The 21181-nt window shown below is 40.3% G+C and overlaps 1 protein-coding gene across 1 annotated transcript in view; it reads right to left on the bottom strand.

The window, feature by feature from the left end:
- The window catches only part of PNPLA7 (patatin like domain 7, lysophospholipase), a 125936-nt gene that overhangs the window by 44866 nt on the left and 59889 nt on the right, over positions 1 to 21181 (bottom strand). The window contains exons 21-26 of the mRNA XM_038188048.2: positions 19952 to 20012; positions 17719 to 17868; positions 9484 to 9547; positions 8755 to 8923; positions 7489 to 7671; positions 6951 to 7069 (exon numbers count right to left, since the gene is read on the bottom strand). Of these exons, the coding sequence (XP_038043976.1) occupies positions 6951 to 7069; positions 7489 to 7671; positions 8755 to 8923; positions 9484 to 9547; positions 17719 to 17868; positions 19952 to 20012 (746 nt within the window). The remainder of the gene's footprint in view (positions 1 to 6950; positions 7070 to 7488; positions 7672 to 8754; positions 8924 to 9483; positions 9548 to 17718; positions 17869 to 19951; positions 20013 to 21181) is intronic.

The following is a 21181-nucleotide window of genomic DNA, read 5'->3' as shown; positions in this document are numbered from 1 at the left end:
ACAGCACCTCTACAAGCACCCTGCAGGGATGGGCACCTGAGCGGGCTCTGCCCAGAATTACCTCGAGACTGCAGGTCGCTTTGCTGCTCAAGACAGGCAAGGGTGCTCCCAAATCTCAGCAGCCCTTGCAGGCATGTTGAGTGTATCTTGACGCTGCAGCCAGACAACACAAAGAGGATTACCAACAGCCTGGTTACTCCTAAACCACTGCCCACTGGAATAGAGTTAACTTAATCACAGTAATGGGGCTGGATATCAAGTTCCAAGCAAATTCCCCAGACACATTGAGCTCACTGAGATAAGAGCATAAATCCAAGTACATTTAGTGGGAACACCACTCTCCTAAAACCCCCCCAAATTTCATAGTGGTAATAGCTTATGCTTCTTTAGTATGTAAGTGCTTCAGAGCATTTTATAAAGGTTGACCTGCACAGATGCCAAAGCTGAGCTGGTAACAGCCTCATTTTACAGAACACCACAAGTGTTTAAGCCATTTGCCCAGTGGAGCTAAAGGAGCTGAAACAAAGCACAAAGTGAAATCCTGACTGCTCGTCCCTTGCTTCAGTGACTGAGCCCTCAGTAGCTGCAGTAATTCATGATGCCGTGAGCACCAGAGAGGCTGTCGGTGCTTTTTGGAACCATTCTCAACAAGGTCAAAATAAAGAACAAATTATTTTATCAGGAATTTACATCAAATCTGTTGTTGTTTATTAGGATATATTTTTGAATATTGTCAAGAATCATGATATAATTTTTACATATTTTTCAAGCTGTCAGCCCTCTACTATAAAATTTAAGCAGTGTGAGACAGATAACAAACGAAGGGGATATCTGTGCCCCATTACAAACCACTGAGAACAACTTTAAGCAGTGTTACCTATAGTCTGTTTGCAAAATGCAGTGCAGTCCTGAAGCACACTGATGAACCAAGGAGAATTATTCCAAAGCTGCGTGCATTTCTGTTAAGTTGAAAAATAAGGATATGTGCTAGCATGGCAGAAACAGTTGACAAACCTCTTCTTTTGTGTGCAATAGCTCTTCTGAGAGGATTTGAAATCAAAGACTGGAAGAGGAAAAAAGGGCAGATGTAGAGCAAACAAGCACAAATGACAGCGGATGAAAGGACGCAAAGAACTGGTTAATCTCAGGTCTTGGACATGTCAGAAAGGGAAAACAGAGACACATCAAGGAGGGGGAGAAAAAAAAAAGAGGGTGAGTGGACCTAGGTAGGAATGGAAGCATAGAGAAGACATGCTTAAACAAATTAAGATGAACAGGACTTGTATTCTGCAGCAGAAGGAAGCAGTAATCCCAGCATGTTTGGGTTTCTCAGATCACCATCCCTTATACCTATGGGTGCCCCACATTAGGCTCACTCTATGTAAAGTTTTGAACCCAAAAAATGAATTGAAAAGTATTTACTGTGTTCTGACGTACACAAGGAACGTCAAGAATCCAGGAAATGCTCCTGTGATTTTCTTTCATCCCTTCTGTAACCATTATATTGGCTATGTTTAGGAGCCCATGGGAAAAAACGCTGCTCTATGCTCTTTAAAACTGTATTTTCAGTGCTGCCTCTGGCAGCAGCTACTGAATTCAGGCAGCAAATTCCTTCCCTCTACCCCCATCACTCCTCAAACACACATTCTTTTAACAACACATCATCTGGGTGCTTGTGGTCAAGCTTAACAGTTTTAAAAAGGCAACTCTCTTCAGGCTTCCAGTTACTATCTTGTATTTGAGGCACAGCAATCAATCTCATGAGCTCACATCTCCATTTCAAGTACTGTACCTCTGCAGTGGTGGTATTTAGTCAATTTCCCCACAGACGTGCTCCTTCCACTGATAGGAGTAAAGCGCCTCCTATCATTAGTTAACTGTGTTTGCTGAGGAATAAGAATTAATCTTCCCTAACTGCTGGAACTGAATCCAAAGCACCTGCACCATAAAATTTCAAGCGGTCTCCCCTGAAGACTCTTATTGTCTGAAATTGAACATCAGGGTTTCATAACCACAATGCTGCTATCACCTGCACCACAGGAAAGGAAGTTACTGGATGGAAAGGGGGTTGTCTGTGTCTTGTGAGCAAACTGTTCACCCTGAGGGCTGGACTTTGCTCCTGGAACATCACTTCCACCTCAGATTCCAGCTCCACCACATACACAGCCACGTCACCTCACCCTGATGGCTGGGGGACAGCCTGGCAGCTCCACCACTGCACTACTGGCCAGCCCGCCCTGCCCCATGGGGTGCAAACCTGGGTCCTCACCTGGGAGCCTTCACTTTTATTATGCCCAACAAGACCCACTAAGCTTAGACGTTTTCTGTTCAGCCTTCCTTATTTTCAGGGAATGGACATGCTTCTGTCTACTTTTGTGGGTTATTGGAGCAAAATATGACAGCCCAGAACAGATCTCAGTTGCTAAAGAACTTGCAGTTCTGACTGAACTGGAGTTGCTGCCAAAGGTAGTGAATGCATAGACAGCAAAGCTTCCTTATTTTATTCTTTTTAGAGTCAGGGATCTTGGAGTCAAGCAGCGAGGGAGTGAAAGGCAGCCATGATCTCTTAAGAGCAGAATGATTATGAGATCTGCCTCTCAGGCGCTCTTCCAGTCTTTTATCACTGGGTAAAGCCACTGAATCAGAAGACAAAGCCAGGCTTTAAGTCAGGCTCAGCACAGCTCAGGGTTCCCAGACTCAAAGTAGCAGCCAATAAATTACCAGGTGGTAGATGTACCAGCACATCCGGACTTCTCTGAAACCTTGGGGTCTGAGCACCCTGCACCCAGTGCAGACTTCAGGGACACAGACAGACAAAGCAACAAGTAGGTTCATCAGACACAAACAAGTCCATAACAAGAAAGGCATAATGTGCTTCTCCTAAGCTGCTACTTTTATCCTACCCTTTCAGAAGGCCAGCCCTGAAAATAAAGAAGAAAAGGCAGAAAGAAAGAAAAAGTTGATTAAACAGGTCAAGTGCCTCAAATAAAAAGGCATGAATGAGTCAAAGCCTTAGGGTCAGCAAGAACAAGCAGTGGGGAAAAAGTACTTGACATATCGAGAGCTGAGGCAAAATGATAAGTCTGAAAAGAAAAGTAAATGGGAAGAGGAGAAAAGAAAAGATGTCCTGATGAAATACCTACAAATATGCTTCAGCAGCAGTTCCTTGGGGGAGGCTGAAATGCTCTGCCTGAAAGGGCAGAGGAGAGAATGGAGAGGCACAGCAGAGAAGCACCGAGTGCTGCAGAGCCACAGCCAGCAGCAGGACGTGCAGACTCCACGAGTCCCAGTTGGTAAAGGTCACCAGCACCATGTGCCTGCCTGGCACGAACACACAGCTGATTACTAGGCCTTACTTCAGCCAGCACATCCAAAAAAGGCAGCTAACTTCTTTTAGCTCTTTCCCTCTCAATAAACATATCTTATGCACATCGTGTATTTAAATCATGTGTTACTAGAAATACAGCTTCTTATCAAAATCCCCAAACAAATACATCTAATGCTTTGTATTTTCCTAATATGCCCATGTGGAATTGGAGCAAATTCACTCCTAGAATGATACCTTTATAATCAACAACAACGCTTGTCATCACAATTTTGTTTCAGTCAGTCTTCTGAAACATCACAACCAAGTGGTTTTTTTCCAAAGCCCTAGGGATTCCCAGCTACTTCTTTATTAATTATTTACCCTCCATAAATTTTAGTTTTGAAAGGGCTTTGCTGAGACAACTATAGAAAATGCAAGAAAGGGTGGGCTGTACGTGGGATGGCTAAAACTCTTGAGAATGATTTATGGGTGGTTCGTGCCTCTATTGCAGGGTTTGATGTGTCACTATTCTTGCAACTACGTTTCAAGGGTATTATTTTTCTAAACTCAAATCCCTGTGTCTTCCTTCAAACTCCTCGATGTTTCTAACTCAAATTAAGTTAGCACTTGACTAAAGCAAAAATACTATAATTCCAGAACTGTATCACTTTGATTTGTTATATTTTTAAACTTACAGGAGAAAGAAAACCCTTAGTTCCTATGCACCTTCTGTCATGACAAACCACAAAGATAATTACTAGGAAGCTGCTCCAGTAAAACCTTCTGAACTATCACAGTGAAGCCAGACAAACATGCCAGAAATAACTAAATAAATATTACTAGTCACGGAACACAATACCTTTAACAGAAATAACCATCAGCCAGCACCCTGTAACTCTCAGTTCCCTCTTTTTTGAGACCAATATGATTCATGCTTCTAGAACAAGATAAGAGGTTACTTCACGTAGGGTATTAAACAAAGGCTAGACTAACTATCAGTAGCCTGTGTGGCCACTCATCATGACGTTTTTAATACAGAATAGGCTTTAATTGCAGGATGATCATAGTATACAGTCTCTCAAAGTCTCCTTGTTACTAGAGACGGGGACCTAAGAACTTACTTTGACCTGCAAAGCTACAGATTTTTTACAGAGCTCAGAATAACCTTGTCCCTTCCCCAGGATATTAAGTATACTCTCACTTTGAAAACAATTTTAAAAAATCCTCATCTTTCATCCACCCACAATTTGGACAACAATTCAGTTACAGAAATAGCACACAAGTACCTTTCTGTTGAAAACACAATGCTCCCACCATCCATGTTCTGGTAAAAGCATTAGGGACCACGATATAAACAGGGTTTCAGAGAAACTGAAATCATATTTACACACTGTTCTGCTATTTAATCCTCCTAAAGTCTTCCATATTGCACAAACGCAGAGGTGTGCAAATTAATGGCTAATGAGACATGGTCACATTGCCGAATGGGTGGTGAGCATCCAGAAAACCTATACACAAGGCAGTAGCTGTGCAATGGTTCAGATTTGTGGAGGAAGATGCACAGGACCAACAAACAGGCTCTAATAAGCCTGCTCTTTCTTACCTCTGCTCTTGAAAACCAGCAGGTGGTAGCTTGCAATTATTAAGTAGGACAAAAAAAATAAATTGTTTGGTAAAAATTACAGCAGTGTTTACAGAAGGAAGAAAGGAAGGGAATGAGCAAAATGTGCTGCCAGAAATACAGAAGTGTACATATTTTAGCATGACACAGGCTTCAGTAAAGAGAGATATCAGATAGCTTGTAACAAAACAAAACAAAAAACCAAGGAACCAAGTGCTTTACATCAGTTGATCAGAAATCTCCTGAGATACCCAGATTAAGTACAAGCTCCCTTTCTCTGCTTTACTTTGTGTCTCCACAGGATAATACTTATCTCAGAAATGGAACACTGCAATCATCTTAGGTGAGGAAACTGAAAGCAAGCACGATAAAGGCATCTTTACAGACACTCAAAGAAACAGCCAAAGCGCTGGCTCTCTCAGCATCAAGTGACTAATCAGAACAAGCTGTCACAAATGAGTTCTAACCTTTGCTGTAGTGCATACTCCCCTCAAAGGATGAGAATGCACTGGCCCAAAGACAAAAATGTAATAAGTCCATGGATTTAAATAGATGGTCTACATGCTTATTTATATATATAAATATATAAATATAAATGAGAGGTATTTCAAAGCACTGTTTCATAGAAGGGCTTCAAGAACATGGCGATGAAGATAATGAAGATGGTGCTTTCTTGAGAAAAAGGGCTACTGAATTCTATGTTTGTCTCAACAGAAAACTGTCAAAGTAAAAAAGGAACTACAAAGAAAAACATAGGTAATAATCTATTTCCAAAGCTCACTTAGAACTCAGTTGGAATTCTAATAGGAGTGTTCAGCACACATCTTGCCTTTGCACCTGCAAAAATATTTATTTATTTATTTATTTATTGAAAAGTAAGGCTGTCAGAAGCGTAAAGGTACTTGGGGGTTTCAGGTGATCACAAAGAGTACATTCTCCCATTACCTGTGTGTCCTGGGCTGCATCAAAAGAGGTGTGACCAGCAGGTCAAGGGAGGTGATTGCCCCCCCCCTACTCATGAGGCCCCACCTCTGTCCAGGCACTGTGTCCAGGTTTGGGGCTCCCAGACAAGAAAGATGTGGACCTGTTACAATGAGTCCAGAGGAGGACTACAATGATGATTAGAGGAGCACCACTCCTATGAAGAAAGGAGAAGAGAGCTGGGGGTGTTCAGCCTGGAGAAGAGAAGGCTCCAGGGAAACCTCATTGTGGCCTTTCAATACTTACAGGTGTCATATAAAAAGGATGGAGAAAGACTCTTTACTCAGGTAGATAATGATAGGACAAGGGAGAACAGTTTTAAAATTAAAGAGGATAAATTTAGATTAGACATTAGGAAAAAATTCTGCAGTCTAAGGGTAGTGAGGCACTGGAACTAGTTGCCCAGAGAAGCTGTGGATGCCCCATCCCTGTAGGTGTTCAAGGCAAGGCTGGATGGGGCCTTGGCCAACCTGATCTAATGGGTGACATCCCTGACTATGGCAGGGGGGTTGGAGTTATATGATCTGTAAAGTCCCTTTCAACCCAAGCAATTCTATGATTTTATGATACAGGGCGTAATTCCTCTTGCTGTCTGTACTTTGGGGGCCTTTGAAATATTGAGAGACATTTTCTAGTGCAAGAATCCAGTGGGAAAAAATCCATAGTGCAGGCAAAAGAAAGAAAGAAGAGTCACATTTACTGCCCTGGTCATCTCCTGATATTAAGCCCAACTTATGAGAGGGCTCAAGTCATTATAATCACTCGTGTTCCTTCTGCAGAAATCCAAACAAATCCACACAGTTATGTTTGCATAACAAAAGCATCTCCTCGGTGTCTCCCCAAAATGTTATTTACAATAAAATCAGTGTTGATTTTACAGAATGCCTGCTATTCTGAAGAATCTGTGCAGATACATCCCAGTGACAGTGGTGCTCTAGGACCTTGCGGTAATTCAACCACATGTCCAGGATAAGCCATAGGGTGCATACCAATAGGCTGGGACCTCTGGCAGTAGACACCAGAGAAGGTCCTTGGACCTACCTGGCTCCTCCGCCCCCAAGGACCACGGCGATTGCATTTCCAGTCAGAACACGAGCCAGGCGAGAGAAGTCAGAGTGGCGGTCTGGTGGTTTCTGGAATACGCGTTCATACATCTCTATCTGTAGAAGAGAATAAGATGATGATCATTTCAAAGGCAGGTTAGAGCCTACGTTAACAACCTACTGTTAAAAAGTGGATAGCTGTAGTTCATTAACCCTATTAGTGTGTGAAGTATCTAAACAGTTCCAGTGATCAATTACATCTCCCACACTTTTATATTAGCTGGGAGAATTTCAGAGTAATACAGTATTTTCTGTGGATATTTCTCTTTCTTAACCAAGGATTTAGTTACCAGTAAACACCATTTCTGCTTTAGCATTATATTCTCAAGCACAGGGATCCTGCCAATGAGGCTACTTCTACTGATTGATGTGACCTTGACTCAACATTTAGTATATCAAATAGACAACCATGAAACCGTCAGGATGGTATGAGCCCCTTATTTCTGTTTCCTATAGTAAATTGCTGTATCTCTTACCAGCTTTGGCAGGCTTCTTTTGGAAAAGACCCTGCGGGGACAGTGGAGATGAAGATGAGCAGAACACCAGCTCCTCATATTGAGCCATTCCACAGTTCGGGAAGGCAGGGGTCCATCTTCTTTGTGGAGCAAGATGAGTTGCTTCTGGGCTCGCACCGCTGTGTTCTCCAGCATCCTCTCCAGCTACAGCAAATTATACACATCAAAGGAATTTGGGCATCAGGTTGTTACTGCTCCATTATCTATTTAATACAATATTGTATTGGGGAATACACATGCAAATATTTCCGACCCCATAACTTAATCTGAAGACCTCTATGCACACTAAGAAACTCAAACAAGATCGATTTAGTCAATTACACTGATAGCTGTGGATTTACACAGCAAAGAGGACTCTAAAACTAGACAAGGTTTCAAATTTGAAATGCTTAAAAATGAACACTTTTTACCTAAAACATAAACCATTAAATGCACAGCACAGATGCATGCTGTTCATGCTGAATGAGGTTGCTTCTCGTGCCATACTTAAGCCTACAAATGTTCAGCATATTTTGCTTTCCCCCCCCCCACTTCCAATCAGACCACTTTTTCCTACTTGCCTTCCTTATTTTCTTGTTTTAGGCAACTGATTGTGACTTGACATTACCGTGCTTCCTGCCTCCCACATGCAGACATAAAGAACCAACACAAAACTACGCACGAGAGTGCTGCAGATGGTTAACGGTCCCTGGCTCTTTGGAGGTCATACTCTGCACTTCACAATCTTAATAAACCCACTTTTCCAATTATTGTCGAAATTATATGCCTGGTCAACAAACTTTGGTAGTAAAATACCAAAGCTAAAAATAGGTAATAGGGGGGAAAAAAAGGCTTACAGTCTGTAACAAAATACATTAAATTTTTTGTATGACAGATTTTTTTATCTATTTTTTTTCTACATACATACACACACCATGAAATCCAACCAAGAAGAGACTTTATCTGCTTATCTGGAGATCCTGCAAAGAAACATGACTGACATATTGCTTTAAAGTTTTTGATTTACCACTGACCTAAATGATTCTTTGGAATTTATCTGGAAATACTTTTACATAAAGCTTGCCATCTCTGAGAATCCTCGTTTAATTATTCTTGTAACTATAACATATTTCTCATGACCATTTCATTATCTATGCTTCAGTGGGTATCAAATCCCCCCAAATTCACTTGTGTGAAACAACCTTCTTTGATCTGCACTGTTAATATGGGAAGAAGTTATTTCCACACCTCTCCAACAGTAGGCTCCTGATCTCCCAGTCCCACTATTAAGATGCAGTCAGCCTGCCTGATGCAGCGTTGAGTCCATGGAGTAAGAGTGCTGTCTGACTGGTAGAGTACAATACGGTGAATATCCTCCTGTTGTCCCAGCCAGCTCGTTAGTCGATATTCATGGATACTGGGGACAGAAAAGAACAACAACAAAAATTGTTTTATGGCATAGCTCCTGCCAGAGTGGAGAGAAATCTTACACGTCAAGCACAAAATTTGAAGGGCGTCAGAAACATTCATCTCTTGCTCGTCCAATCTAAATTCAAAATACCTATCTCATCCACCCTCATTTCCAGGCTCATGCATTTTTATTTCTCCATTATTTATACCATTAGATATGCGCACAGAGAAAAGACGGTGCGGTGCTGCCTAACTTTAGTAGGGCTTCCATGACTTCCCTAGGGAGTACATGATACCCACTTGGACTAATTCAGCTTTTCCAATTGCACAAGTGAGAAAGTGACTATGGGGAAAAAAGCAAAACACACATTTGAACGAAGTAGTCTTGAAATATTATTGTCTCAAACACCATGATCATCAAATATGCTTGATTACATATATGTAGCATAATATATGTTAAAACACAGGATCTTATTCTTAAACACTGTATATTTGTAAGACCAGCACAGACCATCTTTAAGACCATCTTAATACATTTCTTCCATAAACAATGAAGAAGGCACGTACCTATCCAGGGCAGCAGAACCAAGTCGCTGTTTGATGTTATCACTTGTGAGCAGCAAAGCAGGACCTAAAAGAAGTTTTCGATATGTGAACACCTGCCGCTCACCTCCTTATGAACTGTATGAAGTGTATAGTGGTATAGCTATACCACTATCATATATGCAGTTGTGTATTTTCTTTGAAGATCATGATAGCTAAGTGCACTGATTAGAATTGACAATGAAGAAAGTTAGCACAAAGTCTTCACAAAAATTTTCATGCTTATCTACAATAACATCTTCCCATTCTCCACATTCCCAGAGCTGTGAATGCATTAGTCCCAACCTAAAAGCTCTTTTATTGCATTCCTCACTGTCACACAAAATAACGGTTTCTACTGCAGCTGCATTTTCATGCCATGAACACAATATTCGTATCACAGAAAACCCAGGAATCTGATTTCAAATAAAAAAGCTATTAATTCACTGACCTATAGAAATATATAATTTGTTCATGCTGCAGTGAAACAACTCCCCAGTTAAACCTTAAAGCTCTCTAGTAGTACTTTCCATTTATTACAGCAACAGGAATCTATACCACTGCCAACCTCCAAGACTCCAAAATCCATAGGGCAGTCTGATTCACACTGCTTCCACTAGAGATAAACACGCACACATCTGGTGATAGCAGTGTCTGAGTTAATTTCAGTACTCAGAAAAGTAGCTTCTTGCAGGCACTTTAGTCATTTTTTTTTTAAATTAGAAATTCTGTTTTTCAGCAGTAACACGTCATGCATGGTGGAGGTTGCAGAATAGCTGCAGGTAAATACAAAAAAGCAAACCAAAGAAAATGTAAAGATTTAACCTCAAACCTAAAGAGATTATCTGTCTCATATTGAGAAATTCACGTTTACCAAAGATGAAACAGCAATCTCTTTGTATTAGTGTTCTCCTAATGTAATCTTTCATTTCTTCAATTAATAAAAACTGAAATCCAAGTACGAAATATCAAAACATTTAATCATGTGTAGTTTCTCAAGGCAGTAATAAAGCAGCATGGCTTTACGTATTTAGTAAAAATCAAGAACCCATGAATGAACAACATGGTAAAGCATTGTAATTCCACACTTAGATGTTCAACCCACCCCACAAGTACAGTACCTAGAGCTAGCCACCTTGACCTTCAGTGGCAATCGGCAATCTATTTCACGTATAATGCTCAATTCCTCCTGCCTAGGGTTCATGCTGCTTTAACACAGTTTAGTGTTAGAGATGGAAAAAGCTCAAACCTTTCATCTTGTATTTTCAAACATCCAAATAAGGCTTTCCTTTTTTTTTTTTTTTTTTTTACACTAGTGATAAGAAGAAATAAAAATAGACAAAAATGTTCCATAGGCAGAGCTTAAAAAAATATAAAAAGTAAAAGCTGTTAAGAAATCACAGAAAGGAAGATGACTTGAGAGTTGAAATTCATTTCCTCATCCTCCAACAGGGTAGGACAAAGAAATGGCAGCTGATTCCTCTGAAAGTAAAAGGTCTACAATAGAGGGAATTAAATCATAAATATTTCAGCAGCAGAAGTGGTTTAACCTGCCCTTCGGTCCTTACACCTGTGCCTCCCCTCCGTTTGTGCTGTTTGAGCAGTCTGCAGGGATCTGCCCCCACTGCTCATGGACTTTTTTACCACGGCATTTTAACGTTGGCTGATCCTTTGCTGTGGCTCACCGTTCAGCTAGTTGCACTAGCACAACTCCGGACGGAGTAATGGAATTAAGAGAGGTTTCCCAGAAGAAATACTTGTGACATTGCATACTATGAAGACAGTAAGGGATAAAGGGCAGGTAAATTTTGAAAAAGCATTCAACATCAGAGTTGTCATTTGTGTTCATTAACATGTCAAAGTTCTCAGCAAAACAGAAATGATATGTGGGCCAAATATTCAGCCAGGATATGCGGCTTACTAAGTTTTATGACTGTGGTGGAAGTTTAGCAGGCAAGGACTAACAGCCAGGAATGTAAAATGAGCTGAGGAATGCCATAAAAGTGTCCAATAAGAGAGACTAACGATAAGGAGAGAACAGAGTGCTCCACCTTCGCATTTGCCATTAACCTCCCTGCACCCGGTCACGGATCTAAGAAGGTCAAAGGAGCTCAGACTCCACCACACTGGTCTGAGGCACTGGGGGCACCTGCCCCAGGAGGAAGCCATTTAGCACTGTGAGCCAGCCAACCAAACGCCTCTCCTACACAGCAAAAAGACTCTGTAGAGCTCGGATGCACCTCGACATCAGCCAGGATGAGTTACCTCACCCACAGACACCACTCTTGAATGGGACCTCTACCGAGCCCTGAAGAGGCACCAAGAGATCACATCCACCCGCCTCGCTTGTTTGGTTGGGAAGGGGCTGCCTGGTTCCCACCCGGTGCGTACAGACACAGCTGTGAGCTCGGGGGCCTGCCCAGCACCCCGCAGCAGCGGTGCGGGACGCCGACATGCGGCCCATCGCTCGCAGCCAGCACAGGACGTGGGGATGCCTCCAGCCAAACCGACTGCTTTGCTTCGGCAGCAACAACCATCTGCTCTGCACGGCCGATTCCTAGCAAGCTCCCAATTAATCAGCCATTAAATAACCCTCCATTAACGTGATCACAACATCAACATATGCGTTCTCAAGTGCATAAAATAGAATGACCAAAATAGTTATTTAAAATAAACTGATGAGAACAATGAAGTAATAAAAATGGCTCAGGTATATCCCCTTCGCACAGCCACACCAGTAGGAGGAACGTCTGAGATGATGTCCTCCTGGATCTTCAACATGTTACCAGGAGATAACGCGATGCTCTCTCCACACCTGACATCAGCCCCGCAGGTGGTTTACAGCTGCCCCTGGCTTCGTGGCAGCGTCCCTCCGTCCTCCCACCACTGCCTGCACCCTTCAGGAACTGTTCTTTCCATAGGACTAGACATAGGGTTAACACCTCAAAGTTAAGAGCTTAGGAAAGGTGATAGGAGGTAACGTTAAATATTTATCTAGCCCACTATTGTCCCTCTGACTACAACCAGCAACAGATTGCTGGGCATGAGTGAAGAAAATTTAATGACATTCTCCAAGCCTCCGGCAATTTGCAGTTCATGAATTTCCAAGCCAGGGGTAGTGACTTTTAAAAGCCCAAGAGACTTTTCTGTCAGCAACTCATTGGGAGTCTGAATCCTGGCAGCAGCCTAATCCCCAGGCACAGATGATCGTGATTCATTGAGAAACCGCATGGAGCATCTAAATTGGTGCTCCAAAGTCATCTGTTTTCTGGACAAAACTACAAGCCCATGAAAGAGAAGTGAGGGGGAAAAAAAAAAACACAAAACAAACAAAAAAAAACCAACACTGACAAAACACTGGTCTAGTTCATTTCATCTTTTAAGAAAATGACAGGGTTGAGGCAGCACTTCAGCAGGGCTTCCAGTCTCAAATCCTGACCCAGTAAAAAGCTGTAAGCATCACATGAGAGACATAAACCTCTTCCCTTCTTTCTAAAGATAAGCATGGCACTGACTTTCTTTTTTTTTTTTTTTTTTTCTTTTCCATATAACAGCACTTTCACAAGATGTGAAGGAGTGGCAATTTAGATGCCCTAGTTCTATCTCTAATAATAGAGAAATCATACACCTCAGTTGAATCAAATAAAGTTGGATCAAATATGAATTGGGAAACACACGAAGGAAGGAAGGAATGGTAACTGATGCTTAGACATGGTTGCAAACCCACTTCAACCTGGGTAAAATACTGACACGTAAGGGTACTGCCCAGTACAAAATGCACTGTGGAAAGTTTCATTACAGCTAACTTACTTTCCTGGACTTCATCAAATTGCACCTAACAAAAAGTCTACAAAGTTATCTGTCAAAGACACAGTACTGATAAAGGGTTTTGATGTCTCAGCGTTAGAAGATTTTGCCCAGCAGAAAGTACCAGCCTCGGCTGGGTTCCAGGCACCACATTCATTTCAACACAGAAAATACTTAATGTTAAATTTAAATTTGTGTGTAAAGAAGGGAAATTCAGGTGAAGTTGCACACTAAACCTCCAATATATTTTTTAGTGAAAATGTTTCAGTGAGATTTCTAATACAGTATATGTTTTTTTAGGAACCACAAGAGAGCATAGCTTTTAAAAGGGCCGGAAACAAGAAGAGAGGAGTATATGTTGGTTTTGAATCCTTCTCTCCTTCAGTCTGAAGTTTCATATGATCAGAGGGCTCTCACGTAAAATCAGAATTTACACAGCCACGTGGTACTATTTAGGTGCTCTCAGTAGAAGATCTCACTGGAAGAATGAAAAACTAGTTAGGCAAATACATTTTTCCAAACCTGTATGTTTTAGAAGAGCTTTTTGACATGGGCTGCTCTCAGCTCTACAAGGATTACTGGAAAACAAGTAAGATAAATCCAAGGAACATTGACCAGAATTCATCAACATGGTTAACCTAACCTGGAACTGCCCAGCAAAACCCAAACCAAATCAAACCAAACCAAAAGCTGTACACAACTTGCCCACTTCCATTTCACTCTAGTTCTGAAGGAGAAAATTCTGTCCCTACTTTTTATATTCTACATCCTCTTTCTCTGGAGACCCAGAGACCAAGGTTAAAAGAAAGGGCTTTGACAATGAAGCATTAAAACAAACCAAGTGAGGAAGCAATGAAGTAGCCGCTGGTTCACCATGCTCTGCAGGACTTCCCTGCTCTCCTCTGTGCTCAGATCATATTTCACACTCAGACCTTTCTTGAAATGAAGACAGATTCATGTTGAGTTATTGCCATCAGATACCAAGTAACTGCTTCCCAGCCCAGCTTTTAACAGAACAAATGCCATGGAAACATGAACGTCTTTCAGTATTTAATTAGGACACAATGACACAGTCTGGAAACAATATCTGAATTATCATAAGTCACAGAAACACCAGATCTCAAAGAAACCACAAAACGGTTGATAAAACAGTGTGAAAAGAGCTGTGGGCAGTCCTGCGTGCTCAGCGCTCCCTGCATACAGGATGCGAGCCCAGCCTGCGAGGAGCAGGCTCTGGGGCCCCAACAGCCCAGGCTGGAGAGCAGTCTGGGTGCAACTGTCCCCACTTCAAGCTTAACGTTAAGAAATAAATTCTACCCACACAACAGAATCAATAACCAAACTGTTAGACCCCACCTTATTTTTTCTGAATTATTTTTCCTTTCCTGAAGATGGTATATATTAATTAATGCTGTCACAAATCCTCTGCTATTGGATTTAGATACTCTGTTTGTTATTATTATTAGACTCCTTTAATAAGATGGAAGCAGTTAAAATTAAACAAACAAAAAACCCAAAACAGTTAAACAGATTTAGCTGAAACCAGCTCCAACTCATAGCACTGGTAATAGCCTTCTGGTGCCAGTCCCAGGCATAGAAAAGCATCCGCTAATCTCATTTTTGCAGGTTTTGTTCAACCCAGTCTGCATCCAGACCACTCTCTCCAGGATGAAGGTCAGCCTGAAACAATGGCAGACTCCTCCCAAAAATTACCAATACCTGACCATCTCCTGTGATTACAGCTCATTAGGGCTCTTGCAATGATCTCAGTATTACTGTTCTAATTTCTTCTGTCCTTATCTCCACCCTGCAGCAAGGGGATTCTAAGCATCACTGCAACATTTATTTAAAATACTATTAACTGGAAGAGTAAAGAATTCTCTAAAGTTGCAGTAGAAAGCTAAAAAAACAACTGCTTTTGTCCCATAAAAGTTCACACATACAAAGGCTACCCTATACTGCTCTGGAATATATTTCAAGGCCAGAGCAATGAAGCAACATGGATCAAACTTAAATATTAAATGACATCTTGTAACAATTTTATATAGCTTTTTCAAGCATATTAAACACCATCATTCATTTCCATAGTCAAGCATAACGCCTAATCAGAGCTCACAACTAAAACCAAGACTTAATCTGACAATTTGAAAGTTAGAAGCAAGTAAGCACTCAGACAGAGGTGTGGGGTTTCAAGATAATAGCTGTTAACTAAGGTCCTAATCAAAATCTGCCACAGTGCTTCAGTTTCCCTACATGTAAAACACACACAGTTCTAACTGGTCAGGTGCACATCAACACAAGCCAAACTCAAATTTTGTTCATGACGCTGACTCTTACAGCCTTTTTTTTTTTTGATGCAAGAAGTCAGAAGAAAACTCATTCCAAAAGCCTAGCACCTTGCCCAGACCACTTTGTCATGAGCCAGTACAGAACATCCAAACGATTTATAGTCTTATCATAAAGGAGAAAACAGAAAAGCTTAAAAACAAAACAAAACAAAAAAAAAAACACACAATGCAGCCTGCACAAGAAACCCCTCAAAACTATGCAACATACAAACACGCACAGTAAACCATTGGCAGGAGGTTAACCTCTATTTCCAAGAGTTGTGGGGCTGAATAAACAATAGGCTGACCTGATGAACAGAGGCTATCAAGGCTAGAGAGCTTGGTCTACCAGCTGTGTTTGGAACCATATGGCTAGCTGTGTTTTCACACAACACTTTCCTCTTCCCACTGCAGCCGTCTGCTCCATTTTGGCAAGAACTTCAGATGCCAAGGTTGTATAGTACCATCTATAGCTGCCAAGTACTACACAGACGTCAGTTTAGATGCAGAAAAGAAAAAGGGTGCACAAGAAAAGGCCAAGCGATCAAAACAAAACCCCTAGTTTGTTACATTCTAGTTGCTTTCAACTAGAACGGTTATTTTTATTCTGAATAGTCCTCTTACGTACTTAAGATTTGTTTGTTTTATTTACAGGCTCCTAGTGCTGTCACCCATCAAAACAGGCTGGCAACAATCCATTATAAGTACCCATTAGCAATATAGCTATGGCTGAAATCTGTGTTCTGTTACAAACTTATTTTTTTTGCCACCTCAAAATAAAAGGAATCTTTAAACACCCACAAATTAGTATTCACTGTAACACATCTACACCATCATCTGCATACAAATTTATATCTCAAAAGGTGAAAGAGTTCAAGCATCAACAACATTTTCCTTTGCCTGCTTACCTAGATTTTTAAACAGAATAGTAAGTGCCAGCTTTAGATATATTTGAGGTCAAGAAAGTAAATAACCAATAAATGTAAGTGGTTATACCTCAAGCATCTCGTGACCTGTACTTTTCAAAATACTAAGCTGTGAGACAGAAGAGTAACAATTCAAAGAACTACAGGAGATTTACTCAAGATCCGTGACAGTGTATAAGGATAAAAAGAGGATGTTCAGAAAAATGTCAAACTGTACTAGAGAGTTGGAACTGACGTGTGAATTGAATACTTGGTTTTGTAAGCACCTGAAACTTGCACATACAACTTCACCAACGGATGTAGCAATTAATGAATCAATTGTGAATTGAATATATGGTTTTGTGAGTACAAGACAGACAAGCTGGCAACAAACAAGGTAACACAAGCCAGTATGGGAAGGCATAATTCAGAACTGTTTAGAATTCTAGTACCAACCTAGGTGGGTCTCCTACACAAGGCTCCCCTATCAAATGTTAGACTTGCTACTCACAACCTACCTCTGCAAAAGAAAACTGCATCAGAAATCCTTTGCTGGATCAAGACATACAATTAAAAAGTCTGAAGGGCTCTCACACTTGAGAGAGGGAATTGGGCTCTCAAAAGGGACAGTATATGGGTGGTGGATTTGGCCAGACAGGCCAAACAGCTTTTGAACAGCCACAGCTTTGAGATAGACATCAATTTACCTCTCAAGAGGAATTAAATGAAATAACAAAACCCCAGAATCTGTTGTCAGTATTGAAATATTCCCAAAATAAACATTCATTTTTTATGGTATTCCTGATCAAGGAAGTAAATACCTGTTTTCAAAAAGGTTCCTACAGGAAACATGTATCTACACCTATTTTCACTATTCTCCAAGATGGGAAAATGTGGATCTTTACAGATAGGTATCTAGGAGTATTAAAATAAACAGGCCAGACAAATCAGCTAATATTTCTGAGTCGTAAGTCATCTACTAATATTAAATGTTAGGGACAGGAAAAGAGCAAATCAAATGCAGCAAGAGATTTCAAAGGGTCTGATCTTGAGCACGGCTGTGCTGCTACCCCTCTGAATGCAGCACAAATCCCACTTTAACTAATTGACAAGTACCTGGCTATACCTCTAAAAAGAGGCATTTATTTTCCATGATGCAGTAACATGTAAACACTTCTTACCCACAGCACTGAGAGCATGCTTGAGCTCCAGAGTAAAAGCAGTAAGTGGCACCTCTTCAGACACTGGCATAATTGCTACTGTAGAGAGATTGCTGGCAGGATTTCCGGCATCCCACTTGCTACTCGAGCTGTGTAACCCAAGAGGATGACCTGTTTGAAAGGAAAAAAATAAGAATAATAATTCTCCATTTCACAAAGAAGGAAAGACATATTTCACTTACAACAGGAGAAAGATTGATTTCCATCATTTTTTGCTGGTGACATCGCATGTGGGTAAAGTTAGGCAAAGCTAAAAATATCTGGATGATGAGAACAGGTAAAAATACAATGTGCATTTACTTGACCCGTTAGGAAAAAGACAAAAAGGCATTCATAATGACTGTGAACAGCCACAGCTTTGAGATAGACATCAATTTACCTCTCAAGAGGAATTAAATGAAATAACAAAACCCCAGAATCTGTTGTCAGTATTGAAATATTCCCAAAATAAACATTCATTTTTTATGGTATTCCTGATCAAGGAAGTAAATACCTGTTTTCAAAAAGGTTCCTACAGGAAACATGTATCTACACCTATTTTCACTATTCTCCAAGATGGGAAAATGTGGATCTTTACAGATAGGTATCTAGGAGTATTAAAATAAAATATGGAATCTCTAAAATAGCTACAAAACAACTGTGGAAGTATCTGCAATATATTACAGTAAACTGAGTAAAGAAAAAGACTATGGGCAGAGAAAAGCACTTTTGACAGAAGTGTGTGATGCATGTAACATGTAAGATTGAGATCTTCCCAGATCATTTAGCTCAGGAAAAGAATAATGTTGAGTGTGTTCTACAAACTGTTCTTTTTTATTTTTATACTATTTCTTTTCCTCCTTAAGCCTTCTCAGACAACCTCACTTTGCTGTTAGCACCTACCAACTCAGCTGCAAGTGTATAATATTAACTTAGATGGTATGAAGCTTAACATCCTACTCATCTTACTTCATCCAAAGGTGCAACATGTACCATGAAGATAAATTCTTGATATGGACACATAGAAGTACTTGATATACTGTAATTGATACAAGAACTCATTCAAAGTATATATGCAAGATCAGTAGTATACTGTCGGACTAAAAGAAACACCAGATAAATCTTTTTCAGATGTATTCAACAGTGGAATTATTCATTTCAAGTCTTCTAAAATAGCTCTCTACAGATCATTAAATAGTTTTTCCTCTCTTTTAGGTGATCTTCAAGAAGATATTTACAGGTTCAAACAAGTTACATGTCACAGTTCCACTCTTTCATCTCCATCAGACCTTCTTTCCTCAGAACTTCAATAGCTATGCTCTGATTGACTAGTTTTCCTCCTGTCTTCTGCCTATCACATATCGTCCTAATTCCTAAGCAGTGCAGATTCTGCCCTAGGCCACAAAAGCATTTCAGCATGCACAAAAGTTTAAGTTCAATTATCACCAGAGATTCCGACAAAACTGACTGTGTACCCAAACAGTAAAGAGCAGACTTCAATAAAAGTGTGGACTTCACCATTCACTCTCCAAAACATGCGAGTTAACTACTTAATTTCAATCTCTCTGAAATATTGTAAAAACACCAATAAAAATAATAGCATAGAATTTTTGTATTAAAACAAACAAAAAACAGAGCAGCAGAGAACCCCACAAAACTATTGGTAGTTAACACACATCTGTTTTCTTTAAAAAACTGCTCAAGAACAACAACCTGTATGGAAAATTTCCTCCTACTCACTTCAATTAGTAAATACACTTTGCTTTGCCTCTGCCACAAACACAAAGCCTACAAAACAATGCATAACAAATCATTTGCTCTCAGACAATTCATTGAAATAATGCAAACACAGACATACTAAGTCAGTCAATGTGCAGATGCCACTCAGCATGACTATCTGATTCAAGTCTGTTATAGCAGTTATTTCCAGTGCTCCCTTTGAGCTCCTCTTTTGCAAGAAATTTTAAGAAAGTTTCACTGCATATATGCAGTATTTTTCTCTCATTTGCAAGTCATTCCACTTCCATACTTCTTCAGCCATTCTCCACAAAAAAAAAAGTATTTATATATAATGAATTAGCTGTGACAACAGCTAAAATATTTAGAAACAAAATATCTTGTCAAGAATGCACTTTCTGTTTCCAAATTTAATGATGTAAATCTAGTTCCAAGGAAGCACCAGAATGGGTGGGAATAGTCCAGGAATGAGTCTTACCTCCCTGCTGAAGACTGCCAAGAATCTTCTCACCCAGCAAGTGAATAAGTCTAGTCACAACCTAGCAATGAGAGAGAAAGGGTAAGAAAAGAAACATTCAAACAGAGTGCACTAAAAATAATGTATCTAAATGGATACTTTCAAACTTCTGTAAGATGTTATCTCAAGTTGAATAATAAGGAGATACAGTTTTGTAACTATAACTTCTTTCCTGGCTGTAATGTATGGTGACTGATCATTTGTCTTGATTTATTTTACCTTATTTTAGTCTTACTAGAAATAAACAATATTTAACTTACTCTGGCAACAGAAGAAAAAAATCCAATTATTTGGGGAAACACGTCGAATCAAATTTTCCATTCTCTTCTCTGCAGTGCACTTGCACCTCTAGCACAGAAAGTCCCTGTCACTGTTGAGAGGCTGTTCCCCCCCCCCCTCACCTTCTGTAGGTAACAAAGACTCAAGGCTGCACTCAGATTCCCCACCAGTCCTGCTTCTACCCCCCGCCTTGTGAACCAGTCAGCTCACAGGAATCAATTTAAGATATCTCAAATAATGGGACAAATACACAGAATCAGAACAAAACACTTATTAAAATGTTGCCCCCACATATCACCTTTCATGGTTCCCTTGACAGGACAGATTTTTTTCCCCCCTCTCAGCCATTCTGAAGTGGACTTTGATATAAACCAATGCTCCCATAGCCAAGCAAGCCTTAAAACTGATCAGCCTACCTCCAACATCAATAATCAATATTTCCCAACAAGTGGTGTAGCAGAAGACTAGTAATTGTAATATCAAGGAATATCAAGGTAGACTTGCAAAATGCATTATTTATTCTAAACAGCTGTGCAAAAATGTTTTACCATATAAGAAAATGAGATACTTAAATGCATTCAGAATTATCACAGTAATCATTAGATACTGCCCCCTTGACAAACAATTCAAAGTCAAAACAGATCTAATCTTTCATAAGACAAAAACAAAAAACAGAACTGAAATGACAAAGCATCTTCAAAGTACCAGGCTAAAGAAGCAGCAGCAAGCGGCTACCTTGCCTTTGGACAAAAAGACACACCGTTCCCCTAGGAACAAGGGCTTCAGGTTGCATCTTTCAAATAAAAGACCATCGTGACGGGTCAATCTGCCCAGCAGAATTATTTTATGTATCTTACTGCAAAAAGAAAAAAGTTGCCACAGACTACGAAACCTCACAGCTTTAATATATTA

The sequence above is a fragment of the Anas platyrhynchos genome, chromosome 18 (genome assembly GCF_047663525.1).
Source record: "Anas platyrhynchos isolate ZD024472 breed Pekin duck chromosome 18, IASCAAS_PekinDuck_T2T, whole genome shotgun sequence".
Taxonomy (NCBI): Eukaryota; Metazoa; Chordata; class Aves; order Anseriformes; family Anatidae; genus Anas; species Anas platyrhynchos.
The sequence above is the reverse complement of the archived record's forward strand: the minus strand, read 5'-3'. Positions and strand labels throughout refer to the sequence as shown.